The 18,312-nt window shown below is 39.7% G+C and overlaps 1 protein-coding gene across 2 annotated transcripts in view; it reads right to left on the reverse strand.

Moving 5' to 3' along the window:
- Window positions 1–373: 373 nt before the first annotated feature.
- Window positions 374–18,312, reverse strand: part of LOC122835675 (ethanolamine kinase 2-like) — a 31,691-nt gene continuing 13,752 nt past the window's right edge. For both annotated transcript variants that reach the window (XM_044124909.1, XM_044124910.1), the window contains exons 4-8: window positions 16,498–16,646; window positions 16,090–16,173; window positions 15,028–15,188; window positions 9,640–9,713; window positions 374–1,115 (exon numbers count right to left, since the gene is read on the reverse strand). In XM_044124909.1, the coding sequence (XP_043980844.1) occupies window positions 1,034–1,115; window positions 9,640–9,713; window positions 15,028–15,188; window positions 16,090–16,173; window positions 16,498–16,646 (550 nt within the window). In that variant the 3' untranslated portion in view covers window positions 374–1,033. The remainder of the gene's footprint in view (window positions 1,116–9,639; window positions 9,714–15,027; window positions 15,189–16,089; window positions 16,174–16,497; window positions 16,647–18,312) is intronic.

Here is an 18,312-nt window from a genome sequence, read left to right on the forward strand (position 1 = left end):
TAATAAACATTCGGATAAATCAACTGTGATTTATCTGAATGACTCAAGCCGGTTCATGCTCTGCTGCCCATTTTTTCAAAATGACAGAGCGAGTCTCATAACGGCATAACAATAAAAACAATGTTTTAGGGCTAATTTTCTGGCACTAGATATAATGATAAGCATTTTCTGACACAGAAAAAAAAGACTATAATTGTAGCATCAATCTAGTTCTTGAAAGCTATAGTTTTTGTGCTGTGAATACCAACTTGTCAGCAGACATCAGCTCAACCATGGTGCCTTTCTCTTCTTGAAGTGGCTATAAAAATATTTTTAAAAACCAAACAAACGTCAAAGTATGAAAAAGATGCAACTGCCTCAAATGACTTGTGCCGTCATGTCGTTCAGTGTTTCACAAGAATTTCAAGCGCTCGGTTCGTATCAGATTTGTTTACCTTCTGGTATATTAGCAGCTTGTTATGCTGCAGCAGGTTAAGCTGGGAGTTAAGACAATTTGAACGCTTTAACAATGCTCCACACATTTCGCTACCGAATGCTGGGAAACTCTGGAAAAGATGCCGACAGCTGCTTCACAGCGTGCTCTGAGGAAACGGAAAGATTTCCCAATAACTTCCAACTTTGACTAAGCTGACATGAAAACTTGTTTTCCATCAGGACTGTGGTACACGCTCAATAAGCCCACAAATAACCCTCTTATGGCTTTTATGATCAGGCTCAGTTTTTGTGGCTTCATGCAACTTGGCTGTGGGAACAATTAATGCTTTTCTGGCACGAGCTTTGTTTCAATTTGCCAAACAGGCTTACCGGCATAGTGACTGTGGTAAAATAAATATTCAATAAATCACGGCGATAGCAAAACACATTAAATCTCCCTATGGACTGAAATAACAAACAAAAGGAAACACTTTTACAGGCTGGCTCCTTACGTTTACGTTTCAGCAACAGGTTTTTAGAGTGTCGTAGCCTGTAAAAAAATGAAATAAAGGATAAATATGACAGCGGATGAGGTCGCTTCAAGGTTTAATTCAATAGTCTAGTTGGTTAACTGGCTCAGTGTCAATTCGAAGTATTCTTCTTTCTTCTCAAAGTAGTAGCTGAGTCGAGCGATGGCGTACCTGTGGACAAAACAGAGAGCAGGAAGTAGAAAGAATTGTGTTGGGACTGGGTTTGAATGACACTCGAAATACATCTTTCATCAGTTTCAACATTTTTTTGCATCTGCGTTGTTTTTATTGAGCACATCCCCCCAGTTCTACCTCGCTCAGTTTCTACGCTCCATTAATCTGGAACAAACTTACAGAAAACCGCAGAACTGCTGAAACACTGACTTCCCTTAAATTTAGGCAGAAAATCCACCTGTTAAGAGCTGTTTTTACATTGTAAATTGATACACCATGCTGTATCAATTTATCAATCATCACTAGATGATTTTAATTGTGACATTTGACAAAATGCTTTTTTTCATAAAGTGCTTTTTTATTCGAAGCTCTTTGAACAGCCTTGTTGCTAAACTACAAAACTGGGACTCCATTTTTTGTTTTGGTTATTTCTTACATTATCTCTGTCATTTCATCACAATGGAGAAATCGAAGCTTTACAATAAAAATACACTACAAAGGGAAAAAACCTATTTCTATTACTTAACCAGTTGCAGCGTATTTTAATAGATTATATAACAATTCTCAGTTTGACTCACGGACGCTATGGAAAGGTTTGGTGAGGGGCTTATTGTGGTAAAGAACTCAGGTTTTCTGGATTTACATACAAGTATCATTCACTTTTCCCTAAAACCAAAGACCATGAGTAATAACCTGAAAAATTTGATCATTTAACTAAATAATGTTTTGAATAAGTATTTATGAAATTGTCTTCCACATCTTTTCTTTGTTTTTACGTGACTTTATTCCCATTGAAACAAAGTCACGTTTTGTTTCGAACCTGAATGTTCCTCAATAGTTTTTACTTAACAGAAGTGTTTTGAAGTGTAAATCTTAAATCAAAGCTCAATTCCACACAGGAATAAATTATGTTTAAATAGTTACAGTATTTCAGCCCAGGCTCCTCTTGTGCATCTGTTACTTACCTTGAGTGTATCAGTGTCATGTGGGTGTATTGTGAGAGTGCAATTCTATTCAAAACAGGGTTTGGAGCAGTCATAAATTTCAGTAACTACAATCCCACAAATTTGTGAACTAAATAAATTTTATTATCATCTGTGTGTTCAAATATCTCTCGATTTAAACGTGCTTTGAGGAATGTGGTTGTTGTGAGAACTGAATCAACAAACTGAAACTATCCAATAATGAGGTGCTTCTCAGGTGAAGTCACACTTTTGGGAGAAACAAATAGCTGTTAAACTATATTAAAAGTGTTAAGTATGCAACACGTATTCAGAGTAGCTTCTTCTAGTTTAAAAAATATAGCTGAATGTCAGCGCCGAACGACCTTAAGTTTGGGGTCAAAACTCAAAAATAAAATCAGCTTTAAATGAAGCGATGTTATTAGATGTTAGCTGCTAAATGTTATCTAGTTAGAAAGTGGCTAACTAACTAGGTCAACTTTAAATGAAGTGATATCAACAGATGTTAGCTGCTAAATGTTAGCTAGTTAGAAAGTGGCTAACTAACTAGGTCAACTTTAAATGAAGTGATATCAACAGATGTTAGCTGCTAAATGTTAGCTAGTTAGAAAGTGGCTAACTAACTAGGTCAACTTTAAATGAAGTGATATCAACAGATGTTAGCTGCTAAATGTTATCTAGTTAGAAAGTGGCTAACTAACTAGGTCAACTTTAAATGAAGTGATATCAACAGATGTTAGCTGCTAAATGTTAGCTAGTTAGAAAGTTCTAAAAATGAGCATCTTGTCTTCCACTCTGTGATTGAATCATTTTATTTGGTAACCAAGTGGCTGCTCATAGTGGCGGTGGTGGGACAGCTTCAGTGCTAATGCTAACCAGACAACGTAGGAACTACTTTCTCACACACTTCAAAATACGAATCTTGAGTATAGATAAGAGTAAGGCCTAAAGCTCTCATCCTAAGATCCAGAACAATAGTTGGAGTTGTTGTAATGAAGTCACAAGGAAGTGGGATGGATTTGCTTTTCTGCAGGTGGATGAGCCCACTAACAATTTAACACGTCACCTGATAATCTCATGTATTGTATCTATATACTAAAATCAAAATTAAGACATTGCAACTCCGTACTGTTTTAGCTGTGATGGGAATATTTTTTTTTTCTAATTTCAATCTCCTCTTTAAAACTCTTATTCAGAGCCTTTCAACACATCACATGTTGAAGAGATTTGTTGTTCTAATCAGACAAACAAAGACTAAGGGATGCTATTGTTGCTTTGTGAAGTAAAGGTAGGACGTCATGAATGTCTTTTCCTTTATTTTACTTTCTGCCACCCCCGCCTGCCACTTTTGTTATGTGTGTCCTTGGGTTTTGCATTTACTGTATCTATAGTCAAGGTCTAGTTTAGTAATAAAAAACTTTTTTTAAAATGCCTGAGAAAATATTAAAACCATTTATAACACTTGCTGCGTTTCCATTACAAACGTGCACACAACGTTGCCAACAAAAAATACAATTTCGCAACTGTGGTGTCTCCATAAATTAAGAAACGGAATTAAAATCACACATGAATAAGTTTGTCCATGTAACGACTTATGCCAGAAGTCGTTGAAAAAACATGCCGCACCACGATCCTCTAACTACTTCCTGTCATCTTCTTCTTCGTGGTTTGCGCCAGTGGCAACGTCCGATTGCCGATCACGTTAAAAGTGCTTCTTTTGCAATTTTATGAATTAAACCAATATTGATACATCCAAAAACACACCTACCACCACCACCAAAACATTTTGACAAATGAGGCTTTTTTTCAAACTGCTTAATGTTTCCATTAAGCAAATGTCAAATGGCGCAATAATCTGGTGAATGGAAACGGAGCTACTGTGTTAACCAGAAACTCAAAGGTTATTGTGATGTCAGAAATGCCTCCAGACGTATTTACCTGAAGGGAAAATGAGCTCCTTTGTCTATACAGAAAAATGAAATACTTTTCTTAAGAATAAAGATCGAGATCTCTGTTCTATTTGTGATGTTCAGACTGTTTGTTCCTACAGCCTAGATGTTGTTTACCCGTCATCACGGATAGGTACAGGCAAGGATGAACGCTAAAAGTAAAGTGTTATCTACCAAGTGAGTTGCAAGGTAATGTACAATAATGTCGTCCTTAATTGTGTGTTTTACAAAAAGTTCAGTTTTCTAGCCCCTGGTCGGCACGGTGCCTTTGTTTGCAGACGTTGCGAATCATAAAACCGCATCGAGTCTTTGTTGGATTAAGTACGGAGTCTGAAAGCTTCAGAGGACAGCTTAACGGCGATGATGAAAGTGGTTTTGTGCTCGCTCCTACCTCACTGTGTTTGAGCGTCTCGATAAATCTGATGTCTGAGTACACTGTTGCCCTTGGCCATTATACTATACCCCTTTGAAATGAAGCGAAGTTTGAAAAGCGAAAGAAAATGGAGGCGCGGAGAGGAGTTGGTCCTTTAATTAGTGCTTTCACTGAACTCTTCAATGCCGAATCGGTTTTCTCGCTCTTACCGCTTTAGTGAGACAAAAAAGATAATTCAGACACATGCTTTTCAGATACTTGTGTGCCATCACTCTGCTACCTTGTGTGCATTTTCTATGTAAAAACCCCGAGCTCTAATTATTGTTTCAGAGTGAGCCCTCTGTTGTCTTCTGCCAGGGGAATTACTTCCTCCTTGTTGTTCCTGCCACTCCAATCGGAGACCCTTCGACACCAAGATTATGACAAAGACACATGCTTTTAGTGCAGCCGAATATGTGCCCACAATACTGGGAGGAAGAACAATTTTTTTTTTTTTTTTTTTGTGTTATCCTGGGCAAAACTCAGCAGGCAATCTTCACTTCCCTCATTGTGGCTTGACGAGGTTTCAAAGGCATTTTTTTCTGGACAGGCTTAATCTGTTGAGAGCGGCGGGCTCCTGTGAGATGACTGACAGTTCTCTCGCTCAAGGTGTTGGAGTGCAACGAGATCTCACGATATTAAAACACCACAACAAATTTAGTTAAAGCTTCATCTCGCAAAGCGCTATCCGGTTACTGTCAGCATGTTGACTTTGTCTAGCGTGGCAGGTCTGAGGTGTCATTATTGGTATGTGCTTTAAAGAGCCGGTATTATGTGTTTTCCAGGCACATGGTGCCATTTTACAGAACAATCAAGTAACTATGTTAACTTCAGCTGTTATAAAAATGCTGTATGACTTAAAAGAAAGACTTTGTAATTTAATGGCTTCTGCCTCTTTAAAAACTCTTGCTCTTTCTGAAACTCCGCCTTCAGGAAGTCATTACAACATTCTTCTTCTAATAACCCTTTAACAACGTTTTTACCAGAGTTTCACTGAGAAGAAGCTCCTATAATGAGCTCAGTTCCACCAGATGTTTGCTAATTGCTGCTGGCTAGTCTGTAGGAGCCGAGTTGGGGAGTCGTAAATGAGGGCTCAGAGGAGGTGCTTCGTCCTCGAAGGTGGAGCTAGGTCCGCCCATTCGTTTCGCACAGCTGGATGATTGCCATGGAGATTAAAGGATTTCTCAAGAATCAATTTAACACTCCAGGTAGATTTTGATGAGGGAATGATCTTATAACATGATGTAAAGTTCAAAAAAGTTGATTTTAGTAATGCTGCCCCTAGTCTGAAGGAGTTGAATGTGACGACTTCCTGAAGGCGGAGTTTCAGGGAGAGTATGAGTTTCTTAAAGAGACAAAGGTCAAATTTCAAGGCGCTAAATTATGAAGTAAAATTTCTTTCAAGCCATATTTTCTATATATATAAAATTAACAGTTACTTGATTGTGCTAGAAAATGCCAGTATGTGCCTAGAAAATACAAAGCATTCATTTTCATCATGAACACTGATTTCTGATACACTGGGACCCAGTTCTTTAAGACCAGCTGTTTTCACATACGATTTCAGTCGTCCTTAAATATATTAAGGTCGACAGGTGAAACTCGGGTGCTCAGTGTTTATCATCATCAAAGATGAAACTGAGACATTTTTCTATTTAGCAGAAAGGAGGTTGGGAGGGGGGAAGAGTCAGGTATTCCCTTTCACAATGTGCTTTTGTGCACAATTCCTTCAATTTTGCAGCCCGTCTCCTCCAAACAGTGGGCCTCCTCCTTGTTCATTTCCTCATAATAATGTCTTTGTCAAATAACAGCGGGGCCTGCCAGGATGTCCACAAAACGAAACCGCTGACTCGCAGACACACTTTCAACACATGAATAAAAATCATGAGAGGAAAGTAAATAAGGACGGTAGGAGGAGGAGGGCGGGTTCGCATTCCCCTTGTGGCTCTCCATTGTCACATCCACATCTGGACCTGGTTAGAGCACAAGGCCTGCGTGACGCCTGTCACTCGTTGGGAAGTCGGCAAAGATTTGACTCATGGGGATAGAGAGCTGGGAGGAACGTTTCTTACACACACGAATGCGCACGCACATTCAATAAATTGGAATGTGCGTGACGACGCTCCTTTGTCAGATCAAAAGTGCCTTTTTCAAAAGTCAGAACTCTTCAGCAGGTATTAACCATACGTTTCATCAAAGCCACATTTCTGTATCAAAATGTTTTCATTGGTTTGCTGTAATCTAATCTTAAATGTCAAGTTTTCGTCGGCTGAAAGCAGAAAGTTGTCGTAATTAATAGAAATAAAAGCTTGAAAGCATCAGTCTGCGTGGAATTAATCGACACAGCGCATTTCACTCAGTGAAGTGAGCCGTTGAAATAAATTGACTTTTCAAAAATATTCTAATTCATCGGAAATAACTTCTACTCGCTCTGAGCTCGAGTCTATTTTTAGGTCCTTCCTTAAATGAAGTTGTTTACTCCACTCTAGCCGTGAAATGAAACTGATTAAATCTGAACAAGTTTCATTTGAAAATAACCCTAAATGCATTTATCGCCTCGTTTCTTTGGTTGCTTTTAGTCAAATATTTGGGGGGGGGGGGATTTATGGAAACTTTTTATAGTTCAGTTTTTAAACCCATAACTTTTTTTTTTTCCAGCAGTGAGACAGGTTGACTTTCAGATGCTATGAACTTGAACCTACATAAAGCTGTTGAATGGTGCCTGTTTTTTCTCTATTTCCGTCTATTTAACCTTCAGATAAAGACTTCTGGTTCACTACGTCATAGTCAACGCCGTCAACTCCTCCATAAAGGTAGCAGCACCCAGCAGAAAGGAGATAGAAGTCAAGAAAAACTTTGTCAGAACCTAATTTGCATAATTGACCATGAGTAAAGAAATGAAAACAAAAACAAAAAACATTCAATCTGTTTGGAAATATGACAAAGCTTTCATTTCTCAATGCTGTTTGTTTGTTTTGGTTTAATGTCCATCCTATGTGATCCAGACAAGAAAATGTAACACAAAAAACATACTTTATTAGGGTTACTTGCTTTTTGTTATTTTATTTAGTTTTGGTACCTCTGCCTTGACTTATAAACGAAAAGTCTACTTAGCTGCCTGCAACAAGTCAGAGCACCAAAGGATATGTTTTTCACCATATTTTCTTCTTTCCTTTTTTGGTGGACTATATTAATGACATCAATGAAACAGGAACAACAGCAATAACCTTCAGTGCAGCTGAGGGGACATTAGTGTGAAGACCAGCAGTTTTGAAAATGTTACTTTGCCCAAATGTAGCTTATCTTTATAGAAACTGTCATGTCATATTAACATGTCGAACCTTCAGTAAAAAGCTGTTTAGTTGCTCCTGTCACAATTTGGTATTTAGTTAGTCACAGGCATATTAGCAGTGAAGCTAACTAGCATTGGACGTTCAGGCAACGTCCCCTGAGAGTTGCCGTGAATGCTCAGTGAATACTGTTCACCAAACGTCAAAGTAATACACCATTAAACAGTTACCATAAATGTCTGTGCATGTTCAGTGAACATCTAGCAGATGTCCAGCCAATATTCAGTGAACTTTCATAGTCAACGTTTGCCAAAGGTCAAAGTGAAACAACATTAAACGGTTAACCAAACAATGTCTTCAGACGCACAGCGAACATCTAGAAAATGTCCATCCAACACTCAGTGGATGGACATTGACGGTACTTGCTGAATGTTTCATTCAGACGGCGCTCGCCAAACATCAACATGATCCGTATTAACATTAAAGACTCCAGTTACCTATGATATCTAATGTATTGTATAATGAGTAGAACTTTTACTAGAAAAATAGAAGTGGTACAGAGTGTTACATTATGTGAATGTGCAAAATATTGAGAAATACATTAACAAGTCACATTGCTATAGTTGCCCTGGTCAAAAAGTGCAAAACTTAGCAAATCCCACAAGTTTTCCTAGTGTGGAGTGTAAGGTTATACTAAGATCTAACTTTTGGTATTAACTACATTAGCTTGAAAGCTAACTGCTAGCATGTTGCTGCTAGTCAACTCACATTTATTACATTTTTTTGGCAACATGCTCACCATCTCTGAGCAGTCACCCATAAGTTCACGTTTAAATGAAGAGGGTCATTTCAAAATAGGAATGAGCAAGTCTTGCATGTAGCTAACAAATCTGTTAGCTACATGTACAACAGATGCTCTTTTTCATTTTATTGTTTCTTTCATTCAAACAGAGGCTAATGAAAACAAACAACAGAGAGGTGGCAGAACCCTGGCTGTCAGTGTTTCTTTTTGTTGAACCTGTTAAAATAAAGAATTATGACTTTGAGCAGACACAAAGAATTTGAATGGTTGTGAGCGTGTATTATGGGATGGCAGAGGTTAGCGGAGTAGCGCCGCTTTCAAAGATCACACTTGGTTCCCTGTCGTTGCTCTCAGAGCTCATTTTAGTTTAACCCCTCCAGTTAAAGAAAGGTAACCCAACCCTCCACATGCACTTTAGGACAACCTCAGCCAGCGGCTTAAAGTAGCAGACGGCTATGCAAGACGTATAGCGGGGCTGGGTCGACGGCACTGAAACAATAGCGCCTCTGTGCCCCAGCGCCCCTCTGGATCACATTTCCTCCCAGGCCCATATCGAAATGTGGCGGGGGCCCCCGTTGGTGATCTAGCAAGCGGCCGGAGAAAGCCACACAGAGGGGAGGGTGCCGTATGTCAATAGTGATTAGGATCATGATCACAACTGTTGCCGGTGCGGGGCACAAAGGAAAAGCGAGTCATGAGGGTGGAAGGTGGGGGTGTGGAGGGAAGCATCGTGCCCTCCTGAACTTTACTGTCTGGTTGCCGGCGTTGAGGAATGTCTCCTGGACTAGTTTAAGATAAATAACCCTAATGCACGCTGTTGTAAATTTAAAAATAAAAGAAATTAAGCTCTGGCATCCTTTAAAAGTCTTAAAGAAAGCTTTGATTTTCATCCTATCGTGATGTGTGGCGCAACAGAATTCCCCCAAGTAAATATTTTGTCTACAAGAAGAGATGTGGATATCATTCTGCTTTTACGCAAGAGTGAGAAAAAGAAATATGCTTTTATTTAATGAAGGATATCATCACTGTGTTGAGTCTTAACCCTGTTTCTGTTGCAGCTCTCTAGGCGACCGCAGCGATGAGGACCCGTCGCCATGTGTACAAACCTTTGGAAGTCAAAGTCGATAGAGGAGTATCGGGACTGCAGGATGGCCCAGAGACCCCAGAAGAAGTTGGATGCCTGGTGGAAGAGAAAGCGAAATAATTTGTGGAAAACACAAATCATTTCAATAAAAATGATTAACCGAACAAAGGTTGGTTAGGCTTAGGCCTCATGAACGTTTTCGTGGCTCTATCTCGGTTCTTCACTAAATAACTACAAAGACTGTCAATGGAAATAGTCCTGTAACTGGTGGGTTGCTGGTTTGAATCCCCGCTCTGTTCAACTCAGTGGTTGTGTCCTTCTGCAAGATTCTACAGCAGCTGTGGCTACAATGTAGCTTACCACCGTCAGAGTGGGAATGACTGAGAGAAGTCCTCTGGATCATGATCTTACCTATACAAGTAAAGGACATTTACAGCAGAGCTAAGCAGATCTTCATGTATTTTGCTTATTAAAAACAAGTTATAAAAACAATCAACACATTATTATAACTGTAATTATAAGCATATTATATTATTTTACTCCATTGATCTTGTATTAAATTAAATAAATTAGATTCTGATTGTTTTCAATTCTTGTGGAAACGCTGACACCATGAAACTTTCTTACTGTCATTCAAAATATTCGTAGAGTGAGAATCTAAAACAAGTCAATGCTGATCTAATAGATACCTTATTGATAAGAGCAGGATGGGGCAAAACAACTGCTCACCGACAACAACTAGCATTAGTTTTAGCTGTTGAATTGTCAACATAATGTGCTACATCTTAAATGTACGCAATGTTTAATTTTCAACACTACAATAACTAGACAATAAGATCAGGAAAAAGTTTTAACAAAAAAAGAAATAGTGAAGGAGAGGGAAGTAGGTCTGTTACGCTAGCTTGACTTTGACAACCTTAACATGTAGTTGTGCTGCAGAATCAGGTGTGTTTCAGTTGCGCTCCAGACACAGACTCTCCGACAGATTATGAGTTGAGCAGGTGTTTAAATGAGCAAATCAACCACTGCTGTGTTCAGACGATCAATTACTAATAATCACGAAAATAAACGTCAAGCCAGAAAACATAATACTGTAACCTCGACTGACGTTACAGTTCTGTAACTAATGTTCTGTTTTTTTCTGTAGGACATGTTTGCATTTACTTTGAGGTTGCATCCTGAGATGCTGGCAGCGCAGTTGTCAGTCAGTTGCTATGGCAACGGGTATGTGTATAGCGTAGCCAACATACAGAGTGAAAACAGAACAATATGAGTGGTTCTGAGCTGTTCAACTGTTTTTCTACGTTGTTTTCCCTTTCTCGTGGCGCACTGCGATAAATTAATAATACCTACATCTCCAGGTTTCATTTCGTTAATGGAATTGTTCTACCGCGGCAGAGAGGCTATGGAAAGAACAATCTTTCTGCCCACCAGCAATGTCCACGTCCGCGAAATTTCCGGATGTAAACAATAACATACGACGGGTCTATAGTCTCTGCAGAGATTCAAATCGTCTTCAAGGAAAAGACGATTAAAAAAATGAAAAAATGAATCCCATTAGGTTGGAAAAGCTCCCTTCCTCGGGATCCCGCCGCCCCCGATAGGTGGGAGTCAACGTGGGCGTCAGACATGTGCATCTTTTCTTAAACGACATCGAGGGAGGAAAGAAAAAAAACGTACGTGGAAGACTCTGAACTCACTTTAAGGAAGTAGAGAGTGTGAAACTGAAGCTTATTTTTGCAGCGCTGTAGTTTAATGTTTGGTTACAGCTCCTCGTGCCATGCTGCAAGGGCTGTAAAAACACACTGTGTGACCTCCAGTTGTCGGGTTGTAACCGCTTCCAAAACTGCTGCCGCTGCATGCCAGTTGCGCGCCGCTCAGTCAGAATGACAAACCCTCTGTATTGAATAGTTCCCTCCTTAATGGCCTTGCTCACTTAGGCTTGCGGACTTCCATGCCTCCATAAATTTCTGTTGTTCTCCACCCTTATTGTAAATCTTCATGGTAAGGCCACTAATGGCACGTCCTAATAAGATCCAGACGGGGGCCTCTGTTCTGCGGCCCAATGATATAATCACATTTTTATTTGATAATCAAATAAAGGGTGGAATGAAATGCTTGTGGAGCATTGTGTGGTTTCCCTTGGCTTCCCCCGCCAAACCTGGCAGATTTTCATCTCTAATCTCCGTCCTGAGTTGGGGGGGGGATGATCGAGCGCTCTTCCACTATGATTAGTAACTGCTCTTCATTAGGAGGAGCGTTAATCTAACGCTGAGCGGAAGGGAGTCGGAGGAGAGAGGGAAAGGGAAAAAAAAGGACGACGGAGACGTGAGGAAAGAGCGACACCACGGAGCGGCGGGCCGGAGCTGCGACGACGCAGGAGCGGCAGACGAGGGGCGGGGAGGATCCCTGCGGAGGGAGAGGACGAGCTGCGAGGGCCCCACTGCGTCTTCACTGGAGGTGAACGCGGGAAGCTTCGCTCTTTTTACATCTTTGGCAATCGGCCACACAGCTTCTCCCACTGGATGATATTATCAGCTGAGGCTTTGCTGTTGAATCAATTCAGTTCAGCTTGATTTTTTTTTTTTTTTTTTTTTTTTTTTTTTCCAGCTAGTGTCGCAGCTTTTTGGCATTTTAGTCAATTTGACAAATGAGGTAAAACTAACAGAGCTAAACGGTTTGTAAAAAGAAAAAGACCACAATTCTAAAACGTCTGCTACGTTTCAGATGTTTTTGTTTCTATGTTTGTGACTTTTTGATAGGTGCTATATGAATACATGTTACTGACTTTACTTACTCACATAAAGTGACTTGCAAAAGTATTCACATCCCTTGAATTTTCACATGTTGTAATTTTCATTTAATTTTAATAAATGTGTTTTTAATCCAGATTTCCAAGTACGAACACAAAATAGAGCATAATTGTGGATTGTGTTTTACTTCCTTTTTTTTTCTTTTAACAAATAATCTAAAAAAAAACCAAACAGTTGTCTTGGTTTTATTTAGGGGTGTAAGAGCAAAAGGGGCTGAATACAGATTGATGTCATTTGTTCTTACACTTGTTTTGCAAGCTTATTTTAAAAAATAGACAAATATTACTTGCTGTTCCATTCGTTGTATAATCTTCCTCAATTTTTACAGCATTTCGGATATTTGAGAACAAAATTTTGACACTGAAGCAGCTCTGAAACACATCGGGTTCAAAAGTCACAAAACACGAAGATGCTAAAATTAGGTTCCAATTTCCAGAGCGTGGCATCGGGTCATTTTGCTGCTTTTGTTTTTGGTTTTCATCAAACTCTATCACTCCAGGAGATACATGGAGTCTGTAAGGTGCAGTTTCTTCATTTTGCTACTTTTCTTATATTATCAAAAATATTTTTTTTGCCAAGTCCAGTTCAACCTAACTAACAAAACTGAGAGTTGATTGAACAGGCTGTGAAATGATTTTTTGTTTTATGTTAGTATAGCAGGAAGTGTGCAGTCAGTCAGACAGTATATCAAAAATCAAAATACTGAAGTATCAAATAAAATTAAAAATGACAGTGGGATGTAGCAAACCAAAGGTAAAGTTTAATTTACATCAAAATGTTCAAATGTAAAAGGCGATCACATTTATTTATTTATTTATTTTAGCGGATGGAAAAAAAAGAAAAGAAGTCGCATTTATTCCAACGCTCATCTTTTGTTTTTTTCATACTTATCCACACCTGGAAAACAATGAAAGCAATTTCCAGCCTTTTCAAGACTATGAATGATTCTGGTTTGCATGGCAATGTCACATAATTAGTTATATTACATTATATGTGCTGTATAAACGTCATAATCCTCCAAAGTGCAGCCTCTGAGTAAAGAAAGATTATATTATGTGAAGCTGTTCATTCACAATTTAGTCGCAATAATATGTTGTTTAAACAAACAAACAAAAAAGATCAGTAACAGTTAAATAAAAAAATAAAAATAAAAATACTGAAATTGTAATTACTTCCCTAAATTTCATAATTGAGAAGCCAGTGAATACTTCTTTTGAAATTTACGGTTCAAATACCCCATGAGTGGAGAGAAGTGAGAATGTGTCATGTTTTGCGGTGGTGGAGGTGAGGCAGAAACGCAGCTGGACTGGATTGAATGTAAAATAATGAATTTAATGGAATAAACCAGATCACAGGGAACAGGACGACGGAGGGACGAGACATAGACGAGGATCCGACAAACACACGGAGACACAGGTGACATTAAATACACATGAGGTAATCAGGGAACGAGACACACCTGGGAACTAATCACGGGGAGACAGGACAACACAGAGACTCAGACACACAAGAAAACTAGAAATAAATACAAAGAGAAACATGGATCCTGACAGAATGACACTGGATGGATTTCTTCCCGTTCCTACACATTACATAACCGAAAGCGTCAAGGCTAACTATTAATCAAATCCAACACTTACAACATAAAACAGGGCCATCGCCGCCGAGGTTCCCTGTTTGAATGCAGCAGGCTTGGCATCAGTCAATCCTGACACACGGAGCGTCGAAACGAGTGCAGTTGGAAACTTGGCTTGTTACGTGTCAGTGAACAATTTTTCTCTCATCTCCCCAGTCAGAAAAAAAAAAACCCTCCTTGGTCTGTCACCGAAAATCTGAATTCAATCAACACGACGTTATCGCTTCTCCCACTCCATTCCAGGCCGTATTTCACCCCACTCCCTGCTTCTCCTTTTCTTCTAATTTCTCCCTCTCTGTTTTTTTATTTTTTATTTTTTGGCCAAAGCATGGGTTATTTTAAAAAGTAATATGCTTTCTCATCACTTCTGGGCTATTTAAAGAGAAATTCACACCATCCTTCCCCCCCCACCTCCCCGCCTCTAAATTGCTTGGACAATTCTGCATATTGTGTTGGAGCTGTGGAAGCACTTTCAGACAGATAGCTCAGCACCACTTGAGCCACCAAAGAACGAAAATTGTGGTCATAAGAAAAATAATTTTGGCTGCCGCCTTTCATTTTTCCCCCTGCGGTGGCTTCTAATCAACTCGGACGGAGTCCATCATAGTTTGAGCGGCGGTGGCTTAAACAGGATGGTTTGGTTTTGCTTTTAGGGGGTTTGGGGGGAGAGAAACGGGGGGGATGTTGCTGGAAAAGTAAATTATCAGAATGCGGCGGTGAGTTGATGCCCTTTCCGTCATCTCGGAGGTCTGCGCACATCTGGATGCTGCTGAAATGAGAGCGCTAATCTGATAATGTGAGTGTTTTTTCCCCCCTCTTCTTCTTTGTGTGAATTTCCCCAGAACTACAGACTAAACAGAAGGAAATGAAAACTTAACAAAAAAAACAGCAGAAGATGACTTTTAAAATTTCTCCAAAGTGCCTGACAACCTGCTTATCTTGTGCTATAATTCTGACTTACAAGAGAGAATTTGCAGACTTGAACGTAGAGCTTCGTGACTTCTTCGTCGGTAACCGTGACGTTGCGGCCCGCACTGCGTTTGTAGCTCTCCAGGTAGACGGAAAGCCAGTCCCTCTGCAGCTCCCGGCTCGGGTACAGGCTGTAGTCGACGTCAGTCACACCTTTGGACACAACACACACATACACACACACACACACACACACACACACGACAAGCTGAAGTTACTGTCAGCTTAATTAGAAGGTTTTCAGACTTCCAATGGAGCCTGTTCACTATGAAATAGGAAACCTTCTCTTAAAAATGACATTTACTTCACATATTATGTGTGAAAGACAACTGGATATATTCTGACAAATGTTGCAAAAAATGCTTTCTTTTCCTCATGTTTCTTTAGATGGAGTGTATCTGGATTCAGTGGCGACCCCAAGTGGGGTACAAGGGAGTTTTATATATATATAAAGTTAATTAAAATTACAAAATAAATTCACGTAATGGAAATGCGGCAGTTTCAAGAAAAAGTTTTCTTGCTATGATGACGTGGTTTTTCACACCACACGAGTCACGTGATCAACAGCCAGATGTTGCTACTGGCAAAAACGACAAAGAGGATGGCAGGACGTGGTAGGAGGATGATGGTTTGTTTTTGTTGTTTTTTTTTTCTGACAATGTGCAGTTCCATCAGAGCTCCCACAGCACCACGCAGCATCTACGATTTTTCTTTTTAACAAGCTGTCTCAGCATTCGCCACAGAACGAAGCCCACATTTAAACATTTTTGGACAGTTTTGCTTCCACCTGGTAATAACCTTCAACCCAAAATAAGTTTTTTAATGGCTGGACTACACTTTCTTATATGAAGATGTATGCATTCTGACTATCACAAATAAGGAATCTGAAAGCTGAACATCTTAAGGGGCTAATGTACTGAATCCACCGGTCTCCTAAAAAAAATAAAGGAAACAGACGGAAAATGATGTCACACGTTACATATGAGTTGTTCACTGCGTGAAGAACAGAGTGGAGTTTATTGTGTTATTGTGTGAAAAACCCACATAGACCTACCAGCAAACTCATTGAAGTGATTCCCGATGTCGAAAGCCTGGTAGTTGTAGTCGGCGTACTCGTAGTCGATGAATTTCACCGACCCTGATGGGGGGTGGAGGAAAGGGTTACCGTGACAACCTGACAAACAGCTCGACCGTTTGGACTAACAACCGACAACCTTTGTGGTATTTTACTTAAAGCAAAGGGGTCAAAGCAGCAGCACGTCTCTCCGGAGCCAGATATTGTGTGACGAACGGAAAAACTAGAACGATTGCTACAAAAATTAAATTAAATTCCATTTGATTTGATTTGATGGGTTTTGTTGAGCGTTTTTTTTTTTCGTGATTTTTGACGCTGGAAGGGTCAGTCACATGCAATCAACAAACGTATCACTTCTCATGCTATCTCATGTGAGGGTCTCCTCACCTTCTTGACAGTTGTAGATGATGTTCTTTGTGAGAAGGTCGTTGTGGCAGAGGACGGTGGGCGAGTCCGTCTGGGACAGGTGTCTCTTCAGCGACTCCATCTCCTCCAACAGAACCTCGTAGCTCGGCACCTCTCGAAGAGGCAAGGCGCTACAACCAGATAAATCACATGTTCTATGAAAATATGATAAACATACACAGTTAAAAAAAAGGGGTTTTTTTGGCTCTAGTGGCCTTAATTTGATAGTTAATTAACAGGAAAGTGAGAAATGAGAGAAGGAGAAGACATGCGGCAAAGGTTGCCAGGTCGGGAATTGAACCTGCAACGGCCGCATAATTTATTGTCTTTGGTAAAATGTTACATTTTGTTCCCGAGGTTTGAGGCCACTATTCAAAATGGGAAAGGCAGGAAAACATTCAAGAAAGCAGGATGCAGAGGGCCCCGCGTCTCCAACGCCGAACCATGGATTCGTTCACGCCGAACTTACATGCAGCAGCTCTATTTCCCTTCTGTACTGTCAGATCGACAGCCTTCATCTTAAAAGCTGCATCATATGAACTTCTTCTTGTGGTATCCATGATGAGGAGGTATGAGTTTGAAAACATTTCTCTGTCGTGCCTGATTCTAAGCATGTGCTTGTTCTAAATGAAAAGCTGCACTTTCTTCTTTGATTTCCAATTTTGACTTCCAATGATTCACTTCCTGCTCAAGAGCCCCCTGGTGGTTGAAAAAAAATCCACAGAAAAACAGCACCGGGCTGTAAGGCGCATGGTTCAAAGCCTGGGAGAAAAAGTAGCGGCTTATAGTCTGAAAATAATGACTTAAGGCGGAAGAAATGAACAAATATAAAAGTTCTTAGATCTTCTTCAAGACAAGTCAAAGGCAGTTCAAAATGCTTTACACCTTAAAAACATCACAGATTATGAAAGAAGCAACAAACTTTACGGTTTGTCAAGTGTGATCATCAAAATCATCAAGCAAATAAGCCAATATGCATAATTGGTTATCATTATCAAAGTTATCATTAAAGTTAACTAATTAACTGTAATAATAGGCCGGAGTCCAACTTAAACACAACAGAATATTTTAATTAAGATTTACTGCTTGATCTGAACCCGGCCTAAATTTCAGGTCGGGTTCAGATCATAAATCTAAAATCATCAAGCAAACGTAGGTCAAAAACACTGATCAATGTCAAAAACACTGATCAATGTCAAAAACACTGATCAATGTCAAAAACACTGATCAATGTCAAAAACACTGATCAATGTCAAAAACACTGATCAATGTCAAAAACACTGATCAATGTCAAAAACATTGATCAATGTCAAAAACACTGATCAATGTCAAAAACACTGATCAATGTCAAAAACATTGATCAATGTCAAAAACACTGATCAATGTCAAAAACACTGATCAATGTCAAAAACATTTATCAATGTCAAAAACATTTATCAATGCATCATCACAGGCAGAAATGATTCATCCATCTGCCTGTGATGAATGAATCACAGGCAGATCTAAACAGGTGGGTTTTTAGCCTTGATCTAAATCAAGGCCTTAAATCAAGGTTCCAAAAGACAAATGAACTGGCTAAAATCTGTAATAAGAACTGGATATTTGAAGATTGTGAACAGTATATCTGTGATGATAATTCTAGGAAGAATTTGTGGAACGGCGTTAAACCCAGAGGTGAGAAACCGGTGGGAAATCGGCCCACAGCCCTGACGTCTCCAACCCTTCACTTGAACAACGTGTTTGTAAACCAGCACGACTCGGCGAGAGGCCAAACATCCCGTCTTCTCCCCCCTCGTT

The sequence above is a fragment of the Gambusia affinis genome, linkage group LG08 (assembly GCF_019740435.1).
Source record: "Gambusia affinis linkage group LG08, SWU_Gaff_1.0, whole genome shotgun sequence".
Taxonomy (NCBI): Eukaryota; Metazoa; Chordata; class Actinopteri; order Cyprinodontiformes; family Poeciliidae; genus Gambusia; species Gambusia affinis.